Below are 22,602 nucleotides of genomic sequence, written 5' to 3' on the forward strand. Positions count from 1 at the left end.
TACAGCCACTTAATTCACACACAGCATTTTCCCAGATAGTTGAAGGGGTTAGGAAAATCTCTCTCTCCACATTGCAGTACCCTGCAGTGCACAGCTCAGCCTCAAATTCATTTCATGGGAATCAAGAACCTGGCAGATACTTTTAGTACAGGAAATGCCTGCACTTCTTCTTCAGCTCTTGTTCTGATGTAGGAACTGCTGAGGCTTTCCTTGGATGCTGCTGCTTTGGTGACTATATGCCAGGACACTTCCTTGGACCCCAGTTCTTTAGCTGTTGTTTCCTTGTCATTTACTTGCCCTTATTTCCTTGGATAACACTTCTTTGGAGGTAATATTCTTGGCTTTTTCCTTACTACTGCTTCCTTGACTATTTTCTTGAATTTCCTTCACAGTTATTTCCTTGCCATTATTTCCTCAGATGTTGTTTCCTTGTTGTCATTCCAGATGGAAGAAGCCTAAGGAAATGCTGTTACCCAGAGACAAGATGCTCCTGCCTGGGCCCTGCTCTGCATCCAGCACCCCAAGATCTGGGCCACTGACTCCATGACCACCCTCTCCAGAGCAGGATGCTGCTGGTGGCTGCCATGCTTAGGACACCCCAAAAGTCCCCTGGGGACTGGGACAGGGGGAATCCAGGAAGCCCCAGGTGTCCCAGGCAGTCACCGCAGCTCAGCCTCTGGAGCCACAGCCTTCCCAGGGCCATGATATCATAGGGGCACCCTGCACAAGTGACAGGGTCCAGGTGTGTCCAAATGTCTGTCCATGTGTGTCTCGCTGTGTCCACGTGTGTGTCCAGCTGTGTGTCCAGCTGTGTCCATGCGTCCAGCCGTGTCCGGCTTTCCGCGCGCTGCCCCGCACGGTGCCCGCGGGGCGGGGCCTGGCGCTATAGATCCCGCCCCTCCGCGCGATGACGTCACGATGGGCGGAGTGTGCGCGCTCCCGGCACTTCCGGGTTTCCCGGCCGGGCCCGCGGAGCCGGTGAGCGGGCGGGGGGGGGGGCCGGGGCTACCGGGGCGGTGGGGCCTGACCGGAGGTGCGGCGTGAGCGCGGCCCGTGCGCTGCGGGGCTGCCAGGGGTGTGCGGGATGAGGGCCGTGAGGTGCGGGGCTGCCAGGGCTGTGCAGGATGAGGGCCCTGCCAGCGGGGCTGCCAAGGGGTGTGCGGGGTGAGGGCCGTGAGGTGCGGGGCGCTGGGGGTGCAGAGTGACAGGGTCTATGGAGGGGTGCGGGGCGCTGGGGGATCAGCCGCGGTGATCTGACCCCGCGGTGATCGGGGTCTGGCAGGGGGTGCAGGGCTGCAGGCGAGCGCTGCTCCCCCAGCTCCCCACGCCTGGTCAGGCCCCGATCCCTCCCCAGCCCCCCTCACAGCCCCCGGCCCGCCCGTGGCAGGCCCCGCACGCCTGGGCTAGCGCTGCCCAGCCAGCAGCCTCGGCCTCTCATTCCTCCTCTCTGTGTCCCCCATGGGGGCACAGCGGGTCAGATGTGCCTTTCCAAGGGGCCCCACTGAGGGTTGGTGTCTGGTCCTCACTTCACCCCGAGGAGTGCTGACACCCCAGATCTCTCAGCCTGTTCCCCCCACCAGCCAGAAATCCCAGCATCTGTGGGATCCTTACAGCTTTCCCTGATTTATCAGGTGTTACATTCTCAATAAGTCGCATTTTCTCACATCAAATGAGCAGTTGCAAACAGGGTCTGGGTAATTCTTGTGTATAACACAGAGATTAAAAAGCCCCTTCCTCCCTTCCTTCCTTGCAGTGACTGCCGTCCCCTGCCGAGGAATGCGAGCCACCCACCCAGCCGGATGGCACCAGGAACATCCACGGGGAAACTCCAGTGCTGGCAATCCAAAGCAACACAAAAACTGGGAATAGAAACCTGGGAACATCTTGCCTCAACACGCTGAGGCTTTCACAACCTGCTTGGCCTGTGCATTGTGGCTCCAGTGCTGTGGAAAACCAGCCCCAGCTCTCCCTGCAGCTCCAGCAAATTGTAGCCTGGTGCAGGAGAAGGTATTAGGCTGAAGGAAATTCCCAGTTTGGAGTGTTTGGGAAGCACAGTGTCACCACCCAGCCTGGGAGCTCAGTGGCTGCTCTTCCTCCTCCAGCTGCTCCTGGGCCCTGCAGGGCAGAAGCTGGACGGGTGCATCGGAGGTGACACTTCTCCAGCCACCACCAGGTTTGTCAGCTGTGACAAATAGGGACGAGGGTGGTGTGGTGGTCCCGTTCCTCACTCCATGCCTATGTTCCTGCTGTGGGAATCACAGCACTGCTACATCAGGCTGGGCACAGGGAAGGAGCCAAAGTTGGACCCTGAGGGTCCTGCTGGGGCTCTGTCCTGTCCTAGCCCTTGCCAAGCTGTTCCCAGGGGTTTTGTCCTCCAACTAGCCAATCCCCATGCCATGCCACTGGCTTTCCTGCTTCTGGGCTTTCTTCTGGGCCCAGCAGGAGCTGTGTCAGAGGAGAGGGCTGTCCCCACAGCAGCCCTTGGACCCACTGTGGCATCAGAGCCCCCATGTCCCCAGGGCAGAGGGTGACTGGCACAGCACTCGTGCTTGGAAAATGACTGGCTCTGTGTCCAGGCCTTGAGTCACCCTCACGCTGCCGTCGTGGGCTGTTGTTTTCCATCCCAGAGCACAGGCAGTGACCTGCTGTTTATTTATAACTCACAGAGCGTCGCTTCTTGGGAGACGGAGGAGCCAAGCTCTGGGACAGAGGCCCTGCTCTGCTGGTATGAACCTTGATTCCAGGTGTTCCCAAAGAATCTGGCTGGTTTGCAGCAGTTTGGGAAATCAGCAGCTCTGCCCTTGCACCGTGACTCTTCTCCTGGGTAGGTCAGGCTCCGTGCCTGGGGTTGTTCCTCACCTCTTTGCCTTTCCCTGCTTCACCCAGGGTGGTGACTGCCGGGAAACCTGGTGGGTTTTCTCTGCTATAGCTGTGCTTGTCTCTGTCTTTGCACATCCATCCCATCTCTTATCTCCCAAGATCACAAGGAGCAGCCGTGGCTTTCCAGGATCTGCCTGGAAGTGCTCCAGAGCCCTCTAGGTCTTTCTAGACCCAGTGCCCTGTTCCAATTTCTCTGTGTTTCACCTAAGATTTTATTTGGTGAAATCCTCCTCAAAGCTGCTTCCTTGCGCTCGTTATTCAGGAAAATTCTGTCCCACAGAAGTGGTGCCATGTGGATTCGTGGTGCTGGAATAAACTGGTTGGACTGGTCGGTGTGGGAGTGGAAAAGTCCCGTGGTGAAGGTGGTGGGTTGTCCTCCTCAGCTCTCTCCTCCTGCAGGCTCTCGTCTCCTTCTGGAGAAGTGATGCTGGCAAAGGAGAGTGTTTTGGGGGAAGAATTCTCACTTTGTCAAACTTAGATGAAGTCTTTGAAAACCCTCTGTTGTCACCCTTTTCCCTGTGACCAGCTCAGGACTCCAGGGTGGTCCTGGCTGGAACACCTGTGCTGCCTCCCTGGGCATGAGGAGTGCCACCCTGTGCCCCTCCTCGAGTCTCCCACCCTCAGGTCTCACCCTCAGATCTCCCTCAAGTCTCTCACCATTGAGTCTTCTCCCACACCTGGGTCTCCTCTCACCTTAAATTCTCCCACCTTCATTTCTCTCCAGGGGCAGATGTGCCTCTTGTCCTCAGGGTTTAGCAGGAGGTGGTGGGGAAAGGGGCAGAGGCTGCCCAGCCCTGAGGAGCTGGAGCCTCCCAGGTGAGAGGCAGAGATGGGGGTGGCTCCCTGCAGTCCTTGGAGCCCCTCAGTTCCCCAACCCCCCAGCAGCCCCTGAGCCAGTGGTTAACTTTACTGTGCTCCCCCATTTCTGTGTTGCAACACAAGGAGAGGAAATCTTATGACAAGCCACAGTAAAAACAGTTTCATTTTCTCTGAAATCATCTGTGAACCCTGGAAACATTGAGGATCTGTCCTGGGTTTGGCCCCAAGGAGTTCTTGTCCTACTGCTCTCAGCAGGGCCAGCTGCTGTGGTACCTGCATGGAATGCTCTGAGTCTGGGATGTTCCAGGTCTGGGATGTCTGGATTTGGGCTGCTCCAGACTTGAGCTACTCTGGGTTCGGGCCACTGCAGATTTGGGCCACTCTGGGTTTAAACTGCTCCTGATTTGGACAGTGCTGCCTTCAGGACTGGCTGTGGCCATGGAGGAGCTGCTCAGCAAACCATGGTTCTGCCCAGGCCTGGCAGGAGAGGGGCAGGTTGATGCTGTCAGCTCTGCTCAAAGAAAGCTCTGGGGATTTTGTGTTGTTTTGGAAATAAAATCTGACACATCAATGCCATTGCAAGCCTGTTGTCTGCCAGAGGCAGATCCAGCCCTGTGGCCAACAGCTGGGCTCTCCTTCTCCATTTGGATGGCAAGTGATTCCAGCTTAAGGGAATAGTTTGATAGGACAAGGGGAAGGGTTTCACACTGACAGAGGAGAGGATTAGATGGGATATCAGGAAGAAATTCTTCCCTGTGAGGATGGTGAGGCCCTGGCACAGGGAAGCTGAGGCTGCCTCTGGATCCCTGGAAGTGTCCAGAGCCAGGCTGGATGGGGCTTGGAGCAGCCTGGGATAGTGGAAGGTGTCCCTGCCATGGCAGGGGGTGGCACTTGCTGGTACTTAAGGTCCCTTCCAGCCCAAACCACTCTGGGATTCTATAAATAAATTCCTTCTCCAGCCTCTCATATCCTTAGGAAGCTGTGAGCAGTCACAGGGGTTGGAGCAGCCCTCAGACCCCTCTTCATGCCAGGCCCTGCTGTGCCTGGAGAGGGATCCAGCTGTGTGGGCAGAGGGATCCAGCTGTGTCTGGTGAGGGATCCAGCTGTGTTTGCAGAGGGATCCAGCTGTGCCATGGGTATCCTTCTGACACCATATGTTCTGCTCAGAGGCTCCAGGCACAGCTGGGTTTCACAGACAGCCCCGAAGGAGGAGCAGGGCAGGAAGCCAAGAGTCAGAAGTCAAAGGTCCCTTCTTGTCCCTGCAGTGGCAGCTGACCTGGCCAGGCTGCCCAGACTGTTCAGGTCTTTGCAGGGTTTTCCGTATCAGGAGGACACTGGCTTTTTCTCTGTCTCCCACCAAAGCAGCAGAGCAGCCCTGGCACCCCCCAGCATGGGGAGATGCTGAGGTTCATCTGCCTCATGGAGAACCTGAAGCATTCCAGTACTTAGAGGGGCTTTTAAAAAATGTGGAGATGGACTTTACATGGGCAGACAGTGACAGGACATGGAAGAATGGGTTTAAACTAGGAATGGAGATTCAGACTGGATATTGGCAAGAAATTCTTCCTGTGAGGATGGAGAGGCCCTGTCACAGGATGCCCAGAGCAGCTGTGGCTGCCCCTGTATCCCTGGGAGTGTCCAAGGCCAGGTTGGATGGTGCTTGGGGCAACTTGGGATAGTGGAATGTGTCCCTGCCCATGGCAGGGGTGAAACTGGGTGGTCTTTAAGGTCTCTTCCCAACCAAACCATCCTGGCGTTCCATGATTCTTTCCCATCTCCCTAGACAGCTCTGTGCTGATAGGGTCTGTCCCAGCTGGAGCAGTATCACTCCTCTGGCATGTGACAGAGAGCTGAACTGCTGTCACCTCTCCCCAGGCTCTGCTGGGGGATGACACCCCTTGTCCAGGCCACCTAATGCCACTCCCACTTGGATTTTGGGTGCCTTTTCCAGGCTTAGGCATTCCAGGGGACACAGGGACAAGGGGAACAGTCCCTGGTGTGCCTGTGGCACTGCTGGCCAGACCTGCCTGGGGGCTGCCTGAGGCCCTCACTGGGGTTCATTCCTCCCTCCTGGTCTCCTGGCCATGCTCTGTTTTGCCCGAAACTCTCCTGGTCCCTGGGAAGTGTCCCCAGGCATTGTCCCTGGAATCACAGTACCTTTCCATGTCAGTCACTCCCAGCTCAGATCCCACAGTGTCCTGGCCATGAGCACCTGCAGAATGCCTCAGGGCAGGATCCATCCCTTGTGGGTAGCACCAGGAGCCCTTGCCCTGGCAGGTGAGTGGGGTGGAACCCCTGGGTGCTCAGCCATGCCCTCCTTGTCCCACAGGTGACATGTGAAGGCAGCGTGGGGAGCAGCAGCAGCAGAGATGCATTCCAGCCACTCCGAGGACCCCAAGGAAGCCATCCAGGTGAGCCAGAGCCCTCAGTGCTCCCCAGACAGCTCCCAGTGCAGCTCCAGGCACTGCTAGGAACAGGCAGGATTTGTAGGTGCTGCCAGCTGGGATTAGGATGGTTTATAGTGGGATTGGAAAGGGATCCTTGATGGTTTGTCTGGGTTGGGGGATTAAAGGAAATAAGGGCTTAAATCACACCTTGGCCTTTGTAAGACCTCATGTGGGGCAGGGAAGGTGCTCAGCTCTGGTACCTGGATGAAGAAGCATTGTCCCCCCCAGTTTGGAGTCTCTTCACCCAACTTTGGGAGTCTAAACACATTCAACAAGCAAAATCCAACATCAACAGTTAAACCCAAGTGTTTTATTCCTCCCATGGATGAATCCATGCATGACTGATAAAATCATCTGCACTCTTTATTCTTCTCAGCCCTCAGTGATCCTTCCATGGAGCAACAGACCTGGGGGGCAGCTGAAAAAGCTAGAAAACAGCACCCCAAATAAGGGACACACTCCCCTGGCTGTTGTCCTTGAGCTACACCTGCTGGGAATCTTATTTAGATGCTGAAAAAAATATCCCAGGCTGGAAATTTAATATGGGTTTGTGCAAGCCAACCCAGGCTGGAGTTAAAATGTGCAGAGCCCTGCTCAGGGAACATTCAGCATTTTCTGGGAATGCTGTGTGGTGCTGAAACATAGATTGTTTGGTTGGAATTTGAGGAGGAATTTGTGGTGTTTTCCAAGTGCCTGCTGGGAAACACAACCTTGATTTAAAATAAAGGTAAAATAACGATTGGTTGACATATCCAGGCTCAGTTGCTTTAGGAAAAATCTTTTCCACTGGCGTGAAATTGCTAAATTCACCAAACTGGCTGCTTTTGACTGGTGGAAGAGGAAGTAAAGCTGCTGGAAGGCAAAATGCCCACATCCCTGAACCCACTGAGTCTCTCTGAGGGCAGCAGCTGAACCCCGATGTCCTTCCAAGCCCTGATGTTTTGGGGCCCGTCCCCTGAGTGTTTAGCCAGCACAGCCAGTGAGGTCGATGGCTTTGATTTCTGCTGGCAGCCCTGTGTCACATGTCACATGCTGCTTGGGCTGACCTGCACGAGCTCAGGGGATCCATTCCCTCCTCTGAGTTTCTCCTTTCTCACCCACACTTAATCCTCGTGTTTCCCCCAAGAGAGTGCCTGGAAAGAACCAATTCCTTCTTCCCCATCCCCTTAATCCAGTTCCTGTCTGCAGACAAAGCACCACACACTCTAAAAGCAGCGCCAGTTCTGAAACACCAGCTAAAATTGCATAAATTATTATTTTTATAACAAAATAAGCCAGATGACAGGAGTGTGAGTCCCCAGCTGGACCGGTTCAGCCGCTCCAAAGAGTGAGGACAAGGCAGGAGTCGTGTGGTGCTTCACTGTGGATAAGCCTTACTGTTTTTTGAGCTCTTATACATTAAATCCTTCCTAATATTTTCACTTTTATAATCCAAACCCACACCTCCTGTCTTGCAGTTGATCAAGAAGCAGCTGGTGAATGCCATCAAGGCTCTGCAGAAGCAGTACGTCAGCTCGGACGCCGTGGTCACCAGCGATGACGGCAACGCCAACACGCTCTGCAGTGCCCTGGAAGCTGTGTTTGTGCACGGCCTGAAGGCAAAGCACATCAAGGCAGAGAGTGGGGGGAAAGGGAAGAAATCAGGAGGTCGAGGCCCCCTTCCCCAGCCAGTCTTTTGGGGCCTGCTGAAGAGCATCACACATCGGTGAGCAGCTCTTGCTGCTGGCAGGGATTCACGGGCTCAGGTTTATCCCTTCTTTTGGTGCTGTCAGGGAAGGAGGAGGATGGCTCTATGAACATGTCTCTCCCCATCTGTGTGCTCAGTCCCCTCAGCTGCAGGGAAACATGCTCTCACAGGGCTTTGGGGTCCCTGCCCAGGACCCTGGGAGATGGAAGTAGCAGTGAAGCCCCTGCAGTGCCAAGAGGGGCTCAGCCCCAACATCCCTGCTCAGTGTGTGCTGGGGGTGAGCTGATGTCCCCAAAAACTTGAGAATTGAAACTGAAGGCACATCCCTTTCTTATTTATTCCTGGGTGCCAGGCTGGATTTCTGGGCCCAGTGGAGCCCCAGTGGCCACAGTGGTCTCCAGCAGTGGCTGCTCATGCACAACACACAGATCTGGGCTCTCTCCTGGCCTGGATCTGCTGGGACTGGTTGGCCCCATTTCCTCATGTCCCAGCCAGTCTTTAAGGAGGTCTCTCCTGAGTGATCACTGTTTACTGGGTTTTTCTAGACACTCCCTAAGTCAAGTTCACACACAGTAAATAACAGCCCACACACAAATTGTTCTGAAAGCCTCATCCATTCCATCACCAACTCCTGAATTATGAAAGAGTGGATGAAAATAACTCTTTCACATGCTAGGGGGGATATTTTTGTGCCCTTTGAAGGTTTTTTTCTTCTGTCTTGAGAGACAGATTAGGAAAGAAGTCTTACAAAACCTTTGCTCTGGTTTTTGAGGTGTGTGAGTGAGCTGGGAGCAGGGAGGATCAGGGAGCATGGTGTCACTGTTGAATTTTAGGGAAGAGCAGCTGAATTCAGGATTTTGGGATTACTTGAGCTCAACCCCAGCCAGGTTGGTTTTTTGGGGCTGCCACAGCACTTTTCACTGTGTTTTGACTGCTTTCAAATTTGAAGTGAGAATTTAGACACATGGTTGTCACCAAGGAGGATCTAGCCAGCACAAACCCCACAAATAGACAAGGACAGCAGGAATTCTCTGCATCATTTAGTGCAAGCAATGGGTGGGAGATGCCTCCAATCAGAGTGAATGGTCAGCCAGAGGCGCTGCAGGGCTGCCTGGGGTCCTTACCAGCATATTTAGTTTGGGCCATTCAGGAGCCATCTCCCTCCATGGAAAACCACACTTTCCATGAAGGAGAGAGATTTTCCACAGCTTGTTTTATCCCAGCTCCTGAACTCCCTGTAGCAGAGCAGGTTGGACAGTGTCTGATGAAGGCTCTGGCCCTCCTGCACCCCACAGTGGACCAAAACAGAGCCACTCACTCCTGTTTTGTTCTTTTTCCTTTTTTCCCAGGAATATTGTCTCGGAGCTGGAGCAGCTGATGTTTATCAACACGGACGTGGGGCGCTGCCGGGCCTGGCTGCGGCTGGCACTGAATGATGGCCTCATGGAGTGTTACCTGAAGCTGCTGCTGCGGGACCGGGCCCGCCTGCACGAGTACTACCAGGCCCCAGCCTTGCTCCTGGATGCTGAGGAGTGCGAGTTTCTCCTCTGCTACTTGCAGGGTTTATCCTCCTTAACCTTCGAGCTCTCCTACAAGTCAGCAGTTCTGAACGAGTGGACCATCACCCCGCTGTCCCTGTCGGGTCTGTGTCCCGTGTCCGAGCTGCTGGAGCCCCTCACATCCTCTGAACCCCGCAGGAAGGCATCACTGGGCTCCATCTCCCAGTCCTCAGGGTCGGATGAGATTGAGATCCAAGCCCCTGTCCTGCCCATCAGCAAAGCCAGCAGCAAGATCAAGCTCACATCGTCCTCGCTGAGCCTGAACACCACGAGCTCATCGCAGCTCTCGTCCAGCCTGGGCTCCGACAGCCTCCCCCCGGCGCCGTGCGCCCGCAGCCCCGAGCGCGCCGAGGAGCCGCTGTCCTGCGACTCCGACCTGGGCACAGCCACCGCCGAGGACCTGGACAGGTCCCTGCAGGAGTGAGTCTCTCCCCACATCTCCTCTCCAAAGGGGTTTTTGACCCTCTCTGGGCTCATGTTATTTTCTCTCTCTAGGCAGGAAGCCTTTCTCCCTGTTTGTCTTTAACAAGCTCTTTTTCCCTTCTGGAAGGAGCTTTTGTTCTTTGCACGAACTGCTCGGCACGGCTTGTTGAGACAGTGCTGCCAGTGCAGATGAACTCATAGCCACTGAAGTGTGTGTGTCCTCTTTACGAGGGCAGAAACGCCAGAAAAATGCTGCTCCCTGGTTTCAGGAATGTCACATCTTCCTGGAGTACGCTGGGGGATGCTCCAGGGCTTTCCACAGGGGGAAAGAAATGAGTTTGGTCACAGGGAAGGGTTGTAATTTGCAGCTTCAGCAAATCATTCAGAGAGGGAGGTTGTTGGTTTGTCATCCTTGTGATTTATCCCTGCCAAGCATCCAGAACAAAGATTTCCAGGGTTATATAAGCTCTGAGTAATCTGTAAATATTTTGCCTGTCACCTTTAGAGTGTGACTCTGAGGGAGCCGAGCCTCGGGGTGATGCCTCTTCCCAGTCTTCAGGAAGAGTTGGAGCTGCAGACTCTGCTTCTCCACCTATAACAGCATCATTCCCTACTTCCAGGATTTTGCATCTTCCAATGATCCTGGAAGAGCCTGCCTTGATTGGATTAAACTCGTGATGGAGATGCTCCTTTGAGTTTTAATCTTGGGCTGGTTTAATTCTGGGGCTGGCAGCAGAGTGGGACCACGGGAACAGCCAATCCTCTGGCCAGGCTCCACTGTTAATTGCTCATTAATGAAAACAGTTGGAATTTGGCATATGATCCAAGGCTGGATTTGTGTCCAGGAGCTATACATGGGGCTGGGGCTGTGGGGAGCACCCAGTGCTGTCCCTCCATTCACCAAATTTAACCCCATTCATGGATGTAATTGGGAAGTGCTCCTTCACAGGCAGAGTCCTGCTCCATGCCATGGGGCTGGCACTGCTCTGTGGGGCACAAATCTCACATTTTTCTGTTGTCATCACTGGGATTCTCCAGCCACACTGTGCTGCCATCCCACAGAGGCCAGCAGTGACACTGAACCCTTTTTACATGATTACAACTTGCAATAATGGGCTGGGGGCTTATAGGTTTTGTTATTGGGCTGCCTTCAAACCGATCACTTTTCCATTTCAAGGGTGCTGTCCGAGTTCAGCAAGGCCAGGCCCAGCCCCGACGCCCCGGAGGGACGGCTGCTCCCCAGCGTGCTGGGCTGCTCCCCCCAGCCACCCCCAGGCCCCCCAGCACCACCCAACAGAGCACAGCAGGAGCCTCCCCCTGGCAGGGACATCTCTGCTGGGACAGCAGCCCCCAGGCACGGGGACAGAGATGGCAGCAGCACCTCCGCAGCTCCAGCCCCCCAGGAGGGTCTGGGCAGAGCCAACAGCAGCGGCAGCGAGGGGAGCCAGGCTGTGCGCAGCCCCACGGCCCAGCAGCTGCTCTCTCCCCTGCCAGGGTGTCCGGTACGTGCTACAGCTCCCTCCCTTCCCATCTCCTTGGGTTTGTATCCTGTGGTAAAGGGAAAAAAACTGGGTACTGCTCTAATAGGCACTGCTTTTCTAGGATCAGGGAATCCCAAAATGGTTTGGGTTGGAAAGGACTTAAAGCTCATCAGTTTCACCCCCTGCCATGGACAGGAACACCTTCTGCTAGACCAGGTTGCTCCAAGCCCCATCCAACCTGGCCTTGGACACTTCCATGGATAGATTTCTCCAAACTCCTATCTTCCATGCTGCTCCCACTTGGTTATCAGCGATGATTCCCACCCCGTGGAGCTGTGGCCATGCAGCTGCCTCAGGAGAAACTGGATCAAAGTCTGTGTTCCCTAATGAAAGAGGCACCAAAGCTTTTGAAGCCCTGCCTGGCCCTGTCAGTCATCCCTCTCCAGGAGCAGCTGCTGCAGGAAGTTTTGGTTTTGCTAGGGATATCTGGAGAGGGGTGAGCACTTGCACAAATCTGGCTGTGGGCTGTGTGCAAGTGATAAAACAGCCCCAGAGTCGAGGTTCTCATGGGGACTTTTCTTCATTTCTGGGCCACGTAAGCGGAGGGAAGAGGGTTGACTGGACAGGAAATAAACTGGTTTCCCAGTGGGAAAATCCTGCTGCAGCACATCTGTTCCCAGAGTGGGATGGCATTCCCGGGTGTTGGTCTTGAGCAGCGGCGGATTTCCCCTGCTGCCACCGGGAGCTGATCTACATCCACTGGCCTCTGCTTGTAGGAAACCCTTTGAACAGCCCTGTCCTAATTCCTTACTGACTGTTCCGTCCTGGTTCCCATTGTTTCCATGCTGGTTCCCATCCTTTCCATGCTGCTGAGGGTAGGATGTACCTCACACCCCCCAGACCATTTCTCCTTTTGCTCTCTGCTCTTCTCGGTTCCCTCCCGCTTATCCCGTTTCCGCTGCTTCCTCGTGGCCCAGAGCCAGTTTGACCTAATCTATGTATAACATACTGTGTCAACAGGAAATTCCCCCTGCTCTCCATGACTCATGGAGCAACCTCCATTCCTGCCCCAGGAGTAATCCAGGAGCTGCCACCCGTGATCCTCCCCAAAGGGTGGTGACAGCTCTTCTGCTGTCACTTCGGTTGTTATTCAAAATAAAAGGCTCTTGGGAGGCTGCAGAGGGGAGTTGAAAGGACATTCCTGTTGGGATGCAGCCCAGGAAGGGTCTAGGAATGCTGCTCCCTTGTGCCAAGGCACTGAGCTGGATTGTTTTTTCCTCCTGGTGTTTGCTCAGGGACCTTGTCCCAGAGTCTTGCTCCTTTCAGGAGGAATTTCTTCACTGAAAGGGTGGTCAGGCATTGGAAGGGGCTGCCCAGGGAAGTGGTGGAGTCCCCATCCCTAGAGGTGTCCAAGGAATGCCTGAACATGGCACCCAGTGCCCTGGTCTGGTGGTCATTTGGCATAGGGGGGACTCAAAGGGCTTTTCTCTCTTAATGATTCTGGGATTCTTGTAGCCAGAAAAGCTCCTGGAGAAGCTACAGCCACATTTTTTTCAGCTCATGGATCTCATCCTCTCCTGGCACATGCAGACAGAGGCTTCTTCTGCTTTCCCTGCCTTGTTTTTCCCCTGCACAGCTCAGGCCCCTGTAGCATCCTCTTGTGAGCAATAGGTCTCTGTTTCACCCTGGACATCTCTGTGCCTCTCCCCATCTCTGTTCTTCCTGGTGCTGCTGCTCCAGCTCATGCCCTTCCATGGCAGGGCTGGAATTTCACCCCCATCAGTAAAACCCCACGGACCTGTGGTCACTGCAGAGAATGTGCTCTCCTTCCACAGTGATTTTAGGGAGAGAGAACTGATTAATTTTGGACTTCATTATCCCACCAGAATACAGTCTCAGTATTTTCCAGTTGTTGACACAGTTCCATGGATCACTCTCTGACTGGAGGGAGCAGGGGAGCTGTCCACCTGGGAATGTCTAGCAGAAAATCAGACAGTCATGGAATGGTTTGGGGAGGAAGGGACCTTAAAACTCATCTCATTCCCAACCTCCTGCCGTGAGCAGGGACACCTTCTATTAAATCCACACATCAGTGCCTGGGATTTGGGCTGTGCAGGAGCAGCCCCTGAGGAGGGGTTGCTGTGGATGTGTGTGTTTGAGGGGCACAGGGTATTGGATGAGGTTAATAATTCATAATATTTCCATTTTTAACAGAAGAGCTGGATCTCAGAAGATGATTTCTACAGACCTCCCCCGGGAGAGAGCAGCAGGAGCACGGCTGACACCAACGGCTTTGGGCCAGAGGGGGACAGCGAGGGGCCAGCCCCAGGCCTCATCAGTGCTCTGGACTTGGAGAGGCTCTCACTGCCATCCTCGGACACTGGGAAGCCCAAAATGTCCCCAGAGCGGGAGCAGAAGGGCTTCAGCGTGGTGCACCGCAGGCAGATGGGTACGTGCCACCTCCTGCTGCCCTCGGGGGCTGCTCCAGGTGGGGATGGGCTGGCTGGGGAGAGCCGTTGGCTGGTGGGAGCTGATGGCAGCACTGGGAGCTACAGGAGGCAGTGGAGCAGCTTCCCAAGCCATTACTGAGCCCAGGGAAGCTCTGATGGATGGGAGAAAGTCTGTCCATCCTGTGGGACACCTGTCCTTTCTCACTTGTTGCTGGCCTCAAAACCCAAATGCAGGTGGACACCAAGATCCCGTCAGCTCCTGCCCCAGCCCACCATGTACCAGCGCTGGCTCTCACCCCTGCCACGCCTCTGGGTGCTTGCTTTGAGCCCCTCTTGGCTTTCCTCTCCCCACTAGCTTCCCCTCTCTCATTCAAACTGAGCCCTCTCTTGCCCCAGGTCTTTCCAACCCTTTCCGCGGGCTGCTGAAGCTGGGCAGCCTGGAGCGGCGCGGAGCCATGGGCATTTGGAAGGAGTTTTCCTGCGAGCTGTCCCCGCTGGAGCTGCGGCTCTTCCTGGACCATGAGGAGAGGATCTGCGTGGAGACCTTCTCCCTGCTGCGCTGTGAGTCCCTGGCACTGAGCCAGGACGGCCGTTTTGAGCTGGTGTTCCTGGGCAAAAAGCTCTTCCTCAGAGCCCCTTCCCAGGACGAGGCCGAGGACTGGCTGGACAGGATCCGCGAGGCGCTGCGCAAGTGCCGGCCGCAGCTGGAGGAGGAGGACTGGGAGACTCTGGAGTGTTCCGAGGATGGAGGCGAAGCCCAGCCCGTCCAGGGCGATTCCAGTGCTCTTCATCACAGTGATGTGCCTGGGAACAGCTTGGACTGGAGTGCAGCTCCAGAAGCAGAGCTGGATGCCATCAAAGAGGCTGTTCTGTACATGGACGTGGACAAAACCTGGGTCCCGTTTATTTTTTCCCTGTCTCTAGAAACTCTGAAGTGCTTTAAAATCAGAAACAATGACAAAATTTTAAGCAACAGTTATGGCATAGAGACCATCCAGGACATCCTTCCAGACACCAGCCTGGGGGGACCCTCCTTCTTCAAGGTGATCACCTCCAAGGCTGTGCTGAAGCTGCAGGCTGAGAGCACGGAGGAGGCGGCCTCGTGGCGGGAGCTGGTCCGAGAGGTGCTCATGTCCTACCTGGAGGGTGCTGAGGAGGCACTCACCCTAGGGGGCAGCTTGGATGGGCACTCCCAGGTGGTCCTGAAGAACATTGTGAAGGAAAATGGCTTCTTGCTGCAATACCTGGTGGCCATCCCCATGGAGAAGGGCCTGGATGCGCAGAGCTTCATCTGTGCAGGTACAAACCATGGAGTGGTTTGGGTTGGAAGGACCCTAAAGCCCCCCCAGTCCCACCCCCTGCTATGGACAGGGTGGACAGGGACCTTCCACTATCACAGGGTGCTCCAAGCTCTGTCCAAGCTTGGAGCACCCCATGGACGGGGCAGCTGCAGCTTCTCTGTTTTCCCAGGAATCCCAGAAGCACAAGATTTCCTTGGTGGGGCTTCATGTCCCAGGCAGGGGCACCTTTGGTGTCCTGTGGGCACAGGGTGAGCCCCCCCCGGTGAACCCCCATCCCACCCCAGCCCAGTCCATCTGGGATGTTACTGGGCTGCCATTAAGATGCTTTTGGCACAGACAGTGGGAAACTGGGGTTGAAGCAACCTTAGGTAGATCAGGAAGCTCAGGACTCTCTTCCTGGGCATTTTGAGGCCCCAGCCTGTGGGGAAAGCACAATCTGGAGCAGTTTTTCCAGTAAGGCAGCACAGGAGCGGGGATTGCCATGGGTGTGACGGGCTGATTTTGCAAAACAATCATTTACCTTTCCCCTGACGCCTCTCAGCACACAGGGAGATTCTGGTGGCACCTTTACTGACCTCCACAGGAGCTGTAATTTGCTCTTTACCTTGCTAAGTTAATTAAATTTCAGATTTCTCTCCTGCTTCAATTATATTTCTTGTACCCTCCAGCAGGTTGGATTTTTCTTTTAATCTGTCTCCTTTTTTAATATAATTTTTTTTCTGGTCGATTTGGTCTCTGCCTTCCCTTCCAAGCTCTGTCCTTCATCTTCCACCTCCCCACAGCTGGAAGCCACAAGCCAAAAAGACAAATTCCCAGTTTTTCTGTGTAGGTTTTCTTTAGGGATCTGCCTGCCCTGGTTTCACCCCCCCTCCCAGCCTGACACCTGATGTGTTTCCTTCCATCTCAGAGTAATCAGCAATAAGGCTGTTTTTTCTTATTAATTCAGAAAACAACACGTGATCTCCATGAATATTTTGGGGGGATGAGCTCCAGCTATTCCAGAGTGCAATGGATGAGGGTAGGGAAGCCAAGATGGGTTCCACACTGTTATAGTAAAGGTTTTTTTGGGTTAATCCATCCTGATCTCATCCCTTGCAGATGAGGTTTTGGTACCCTGTGACATCAGCAGAAAAGAAAAAGGCTGAGTGAAGGCAAAATAGTGCAAAGGCTACTGGTGGAGGTGATGGGACAGCAAGTGGGATTTAGGTTCTTCCCTAAACCACTGTGATGTTGCCAGATTTCACTTTTCCTAAAAAAAAACCCAAACAATTGAACCACTTGATGGATAAAAGTGGGTTCACAGATAGTTCAGCCTCCTTTTTATAGAGAAAAAGTGAAGCAGGAACTGTTGAACCATCACAGGCTTAAATCCATGAGGAGGGGACTGGAGGCCTTGCACTGAACATCCTAGAGGTGCTTTAGTTGGTCTCTGCCCTTTCCCAAAACATCATTGCTCAATTCCACGCTGCCAGAAGTTCCTCCCCATCCGGCAGTGGTGGCAGAGGCTGTGGGCAGCAGTCCCCTGTCACCCCCTGCTCCCGCAGGCTGCTCCCGCCAGATCGGCTTCTCCTTCGCCAGGCCCAAGCTCTGCGCCTTCTCGGGGCTCTACTACTGTGACAGCTGCCACAGGGACGAGGAGAGCATCATCCCCTCCCGCCTCATCCACAACTGGGACCTGACAAAACGGGGGGTGAGTCCAGCATCTGCTTCCTGAGGGTCCATCTGGGCATTCCGTGCACGGGCAGTGCCCAACCCAAACCTCCCTCCGAGCTCTGGGGCTGCTCCATGCTCTGTGTCCACCTGTGCCCTCTCTCTGTGCTCCAGGTGTGCAAGCAGGCCCTGAAGTTCCTGACACAGATCCGAAACCAGCCTCTGATCGACCTGAGGCTGGTCAACGAGAGCCTCTACGAGCACGTGGAGAGGATGGGGCGGATCCTGCGCAGCCGGGAGCAGCTGAAGCTCCTGGGGGATTATCTCATCATGTGCCGCAGCGGCGCCCTGAAGGAGCTCAGCAAGCGGTGAGCTCCCTCCTGGGGTGGCATTCCTCTCTCCTATGGGCTCCTGGTCCCCCTCCTCACTCACCATGGGAGCAGGGAGTGGTGCTGCCAAGGCTCGGGCTGGTTTTCCCTCCATGTCATGTGCTCTAAGGAGTTATCCGTCTGTTGGCTGGGTCAGCACAATGAGCTGGGACTCAGGAAACACCTTCCTGGCTGAGGAGCTTCTGACTGGACAGGAAACACCTGGCAGAATAGATGAGATATTTATTTTCTTTTTTCCCCCCCTTTGAAATGCTCTCACGTGATTTCCAGTGGCGGGATTTGGGATGTGAAAATGAGCTCTGCAGTGATTCACTTTAAAAGGCTGCTTCATCCAGGTTGCTCCTTGCTCCAAAGCTCTGGGAGGTGTGGTGGAGACCATCTACCCCCTTCTTCTCTGTGCTTCTTTACAGGCTTGATCACAGGCATTACCTCCTGGAGTGTCCCCACAAATACAGCGTGGCTGATCTGAGGCAGGTGAGAGCCATGTATGGTCATAGAATCACAGAATGGTTTGGGTTGGAAGGCACCTTAAAGACCACCCAGACCCACCCCTGCCATCCAGTTCCACCTCCCACTAGACCAGATTGCTCCTAGCCCCCTGGCCCAGTTGTTGGGGTTTTCCAGGTGAAAACACCCCAGTGTCTGTAGGGATGCCACATGCTGCTCCTTCAGCAGGAGGTTCCCAGCAGTTGGGTTTTCAGTGATCCCCAAGCCAAGAGCCCCATCCTGGCAGGCTGTGGGTGCTGCTCTCAGCAGTCTGGGGTCTCACTGCACCCCAGGCTTGTGGGCTGGGGGTTGTTTTGGAGGACATCCCTGCCTTCAGGTGGAGCCCAGAGGATGGGTGTGCCACAGCAAACACTGACCCCTGTGTCCTCCAGATCGCTGAGGGTGCCTTCGAGAGCTTCCTGCAGTCGCTGCTGCAGTTTGCATCTCACCACGTGTACAGCTGTGACCTGTGCACCCAGCGAGGCTTCATCTGCCAGATCTGCAACAGCAGCGACATCATCTTCCCCTTCGAGTTCGACACTACCACCAGGTGAGTGAGCTTCTCAGCACCCCTGCCCGTCCTGCTGCAGCCAGGGCAACCAGGGACACAGCCTGCATCAGGCCAGGAGCCCCAGCCAGCCCCTGAGTTCTGGTCACAGACCCCACTTGCAAGGCATGGGGGGAACTGGAAATGGCTCTGAGGTGGTTCTGCATCCTCGTGATGCCTGAAACCTTGTGGTTCCCATGTGGTGCCCATGTCCTCATGGAAGCTCTGTCTTGATCTCCTACATTCTTGTGGGAGCCACATCCTCCTAGTGCCCATGTCCTCATGGGAGCCCTGTCTTCATGTCCCACACTCTTGTGAGAGCCACATCCTCGTGGTGCCCATGTCCTCGTGGTGCCCACGTCCTTGTGGTTCCCACATCCTTATGGGACTCATCCTCACATGCCCACATCTTCATGCCCATGTCCTCATGGAACCCATCAGCTCCAGGGTGCTCCAAACTAAATCTGGGCTGTTTGGGGTGGGAGCAAACTGTCCTCACAGAGCCAAGATGTCACCAAGAGAGGTGGCAGAGCCACCAGCACCTTGCTGTCAGCCTGCAAAGGCCTTGCTGGGTGCCAGGGCAGCCAAGGGGCTGGAGGGAGTAAGAGGAGGAGGAAGGTTCTGCATGTCCCTGTCTTGCTCACCTGGCCATTGCCTCTCGCACTCAGGGTCAGTCTGACCCCTTGCAGGGGCTGCAGGAGGGAAGGGGAAGCAGCAGTGGGATTCTCCTACATCCCTCTACAGCCATGGAAGGAAGGAAGGACACATGGACACAGATTTCATAGAATGCCAAAATGGTTTGGGTTGGAGGGACCTTAAAGCCCATCCAGTGCCACCCCCTGCCATGGGCAGGGACACCTTCCAAGTCCTGTCCAAGCTGGCCTTGGACCCTTCCAGGGGTGGGGCAGCCACAGCTGCTCTGGGAGCAGAGGTGGATGGGAGCAGCACTGTGGGATGTGCTGGGACAGGCTGAGGATGTTCCCAGCAGGAGAGGGGTGATACTGGCTCTCACTGGGGTTTTCCCCTGCCCACAGAGCTCCCATTCCTCACAGGCAGAGGGACCTGTCCTGCAGAGGGGTCAGCTGTGGGTCAGGGTGCAGCAGCTGGACAGGAGTTGGAATCAGGATGGGGATGGTGCTAGAGGGTAGCTCTTACCCCCATCAACCTCAGAGTTTGCTAAAGTCAAACCCTTCCAGCCCAGGAGCCTGCTCCACTGTAGCTGGAGAGATCCCCATCTCCATGGTTATGCTGTAGAATTGTGGAATCATTCAGGCTGGAAAAGCTCTGTAAGATCATTGAGTACAGTTCCCCCAGCACTGCCAGGGTCACCACTGACCCATGTCTCAGGTGTCACATCCACAGGGCTTTGAAATCCTCGCAGGGATAGTGACTCCACTGTTTGCCTGGGCAGCCTCTGCCAGAGTTGGACAACTATTTCAGTGAAGAAATTTTCCATAATATCCAACCTAAACCTCCCCTGAGGCAACTTGAGGCCAATTTCCTCTTGTGCTGTCTTGGCCTATTTGGCATTGAGCGCAATCCTGGCAGAGAGATTTCACAGGCTCATGGGCTGCGTGGTCTCACTTTGCCTGGCAATCCCTAAAAGTGAGCAGCAACACCCAGAACCTGCAGAAACCACCACGGATACCGGGATCCGTGGGTGCTCCGTGTGCTCAGGGCTGCGAGTATTTCCGTGGAGGAGGAGCAGCACTGCTCGCTCCCTTCCCCGCCACAGGGACAGCACTGAGCTCATTATCGAGGACAACAACATCCCCAGGGGACAGATTTTCCCTGGAAAAAGAGCAGCCGGGCTCTGGAAAGTGCTGGCATGCAGGGCTGAGCTGGCTGCCGGCCGGCCGGAGGTCTCGTGTCCCGTGGAGCCGAGCTCTGAAGTTTGTTGACGTCTTTCTTTCTCACCCCGACGGAGGAGGTTGTGCAGCAGGAAAGCGGCTCAGCCGACATGAACGCGGCTTCCTGCCCCTGTGCCCGCCCCGGCCCGCCGGGTCACACCGGCACTGCTGCAGGATGTGCCTGCAGCGCCTCAAACAATGACCCTGCCAGCGAGGGACCCTCTCCTGCTCCGGCAGCTCGGGGGGAGCTGGAGGCAGGAGATGCCGATTCTAGCTCAGAACCACACTGGGTAAAAGGCGGCTTCCCAAATCGCCCAGTGCCTGGGGAGCAGCTGCCACTGCTGCTGGTCCAGAGAGGCCACGTGGAAGTGTGTTCCACCAGGGTAATGGGTATTTTCCATCCCAAATCCTGCCTGCCCATGCACCAGCCTTTTCCTGCTCAGGGTTTGCAGCTCCTTTCCAGAGCAGGATTTCGCCCCAGCTGAGATGCTCTGGTCCCTTTCCTGGCACTGCCGGGTGTTTCTCTGCCTCTGTCCCACGCATCTTTTGTTTCATGCTGTTCACACATGGATTGTACATCAGGTATTTGCACAGTGAAGGTAAATCTGGCTGCCCCGCTGGCATGTGGCTGAGCCACATTTTACTGCCGCTGATGAGCTGGAGATCACAACCCAAAAATTGACCTCAGCTCTCATAGCAGGGATGTTTCTGCTGGTGAATGAGCAGTGAAACCCCTGCCCAAACTGGGGTCCTTCACAGGGTGTCACATTCCTGCTGCTGCTGAGCCAGATCAGGGAGCTCTGACACCTCCATGGAGCCACCTGCTCAAGGGCAGCTCCCTCCTGGCTGCCTGTCCTGTCCCTGCAGCTCTGCTGTCCCCACATGCAGGTCTTGCTGTCAGGGCGGGCTCTCCCACCCCAGCCATGGCAAGCAGAGGGTCCCCAACAGCGATGCTGTCACAGGAGTTGGTGATGAGGGATCTGTGTCAGGGGTTGGTGTCACGAGATTGGTGTCAAGGGATCAGTGAAACAAGGGTGGATGTCTGGGGTTTGGTGTCACAGGGTTTGTTGTGTAGGGGGTGTTGTCACACCCTCGAGCTGCACTCAGAGCAGGGCACAAACCTCAGCTCAAACCTCACTCCCGTCTCTCTGACACATTGGCAGCGCCCACCACGCTCCTTCCGGCCCAGCTCGCAGCTGCTGGGGAGGATGAGGAGCTGCTGGGGTGGATGGGGAGCTGCTGGGGTGGATGGGGAGCTGCTGGGGTGGATGGGAGCTGCTGGGGTGGATGGGGAGCTGCTGGGGAGGATGAGGGGCTTCTGGGGAGGATGAGGGGCTGCTGGGGTGGATGAGGGGCTGCTGGGGAGGATGAGGGGCTGCTGGGGAGGATGAGGGCCTGCTGGGGAGGAGGACCGGCTGCTGGGATGGAGAGGAGCTGCTGGGGTGGATGTTCCACTCGAGCGGCTCCTCCTGAGCTGCAGCTGGGGCTCTGCTCAGCGAGTGCTCAGAACACACCAGGACAGGGAAGTGTCCCCTGGTTCAGTGGGGGAAGTTTACTCTTTGTTCTGACGTTCCCAACACAGTGGGTTTCGTTTTTTCCTTCTTTTCCCAGGTGCAGTGAATGCAAAACCGTCTTCCACCGGGACTGCCACGCCCGGGCCCCGGCGTGCCCGCGCTGCGAGCGGCGGCAGCGCTACCAGCGGCAGCTGGAGGCCAGCACAGAGCCCGGCCTGGAGCCCGGCACTTACCTCGACACTGCCCTGGGAGCGGGGATGGCAGGAGGGACAGAGCAGAGCCCCCCTGCCTGAGAGCCCATCCTGCGCCTGGCCCTGCCCTGGGGACAGGGACAGTGTGGGGTGGGTGCTCCTGCCCTGCGGAGGGACCTTCTGCCCACCCAGGGCTAAAGAAGGGCTGGAAGAATCCATCCCCCTTCAGACTAACCGGGTGCTGTTCCCTGCCACCCTCCTGGTGCCAATGTCCCCTTCCAATGGAACCCAGCTGCTCTTCAGGGTGTCAACCCAGAATTTCAGTCAAGGGTGTGGAGAACTGACATTGATCAAAGCTCTAGTTTTTTAGGATACTGAAAACCGGTATTTTTTTACATGGGGGTTTTGCACATCTGGGCTGCTCTGGGTGGTGGACCCACGCAGGGAGGGGACAAAGTGACACTTGTGCCTTTAGGGACCTGCATGCCCCAGGGGGACCGTGGGTGCCCCGAGCATCTCCCGCTCAGACAGCCCAGCCAGGGCCGTGGCCTCCAGGAAGAGCTGGGGAGAGCAGGGCTGCTCCTCCCGGCCTGCTGCTGCTCATCCTCGGGAGAAATTTTATTTTCCTTTAACCCCTCCCCACGCAAAGATAATTAAAGTCTATTTAACAACAAGTGAAACGATTTCTGAGTTTGCTTCTCTGCAGTGGGACGTCATCACAGTTTGAACCTGACAGGGTGTCTGTGGGAAGAGGATCGGGAATGGGGATGCTGCCGGTCCTCCATCCTCCCTGCCCATCCCCCATCCTTCTTGCCCATCCTCCTGGGTTTCGCTTGGACAAGTGGTTGGGGGTCCCTTCCCCATTTCCCTGCCCCATTTTCCTTCCCAGCTGCTCCCCACTTGTTTCAGCTTCTGCCATTGTTGTTTT

General features: G+C 55.6%; 1 protein-coding gene across 2 annotated transcripts; it reads left to right on the top strand.

The window, feature by feature from the left end:
- The first annotated feature begins 912 nt into the window (after positions 1-912).
- On the top strand, positions 913-22,354 carry PLEKHM1 (pleckstrin homology and RUN domain containing M1). Of its 2 annotated transcripts, XM_036399088.2 has the most exons (15): positions 913-978; positions 1,754-2,007; positions 2,103-2,173; positions 2,667-2,824; positions 6,029-6,110; positions 7,604-7,851; positions 9,183-9,812; positions 10,993-11,317; positions 13,511-13,745; positions 14,143-15,045; positions 16,592-16,737; positions 16,872-17,065; positions 17,497-17,560; positions 17,965-18,122; positions 21,581-22,354. In XM_036399088.2, exons 5-15 carry the CDS (start codon positions 6,069-6,071, stop codon positions 21,774-21,776), a joined length of 3,141 nt encoding a protein of 1,046 aa, XP_036254981.1. In that variant the 5' UTR covers positions 913-978; positions 1,754-2,007; positions 2,103-2,173; positions 2,667-2,824; positions 6,029-6,068; the 3' UTR covers positions 21,777-22,354. The 2 variants fall into 2 exon arrangements, with proteins under 2 accessions (XP_036254981.1, XP_036254982.1); XM_036399089.2 differs by having other exon boundaries at positions 1,754-2,173; positions 13,514-13,745.
- The last annotated feature ends 248 nt before the right edge of the window (positions 22,355-22,602 follow it).

The sequence above is a fragment of the Molothrus ater genome, chromosome 27 (assembly GCF_012460135.2).
Source record: "Molothrus ater isolate BHLD 08-10-18 breed brown headed cowbird chromosome 27, BPBGC_Mater_1.1, whole genome shotgun sequence".
In the NCBI taxonomy this organism is placed as follows: Eukaryota; Metazoa; Chordata; class Aves; order Passeriformes; family Icteridae; genus Molothrus; species Molothrus ater.

Bases quoted from the DNA above. Each gene is read 5' to 3' on its own strand.
- PLEKHM1 (XM_036399088.2), top strand. From the start codon at position 6,069: ATGCATTCCAGCCACTCCGAGGACCCCAAGGAAGCCATCCAG. The intron at 6,111-7,603 runs GTGAGCCAGAGC...CCTGTCTTGCAG, and splicing joins ACCCCAAGGAAGCCATCCAG to TTGATCAAGAAGCAGCTGGT. The intron at 15,046-16,591 runs GTACAAACCATG...CTGCTCCCGCAG, and splicing joins GCAGAGCTTCATCTGTGCAG to GCTGCTCCCGCCAGATCGGC.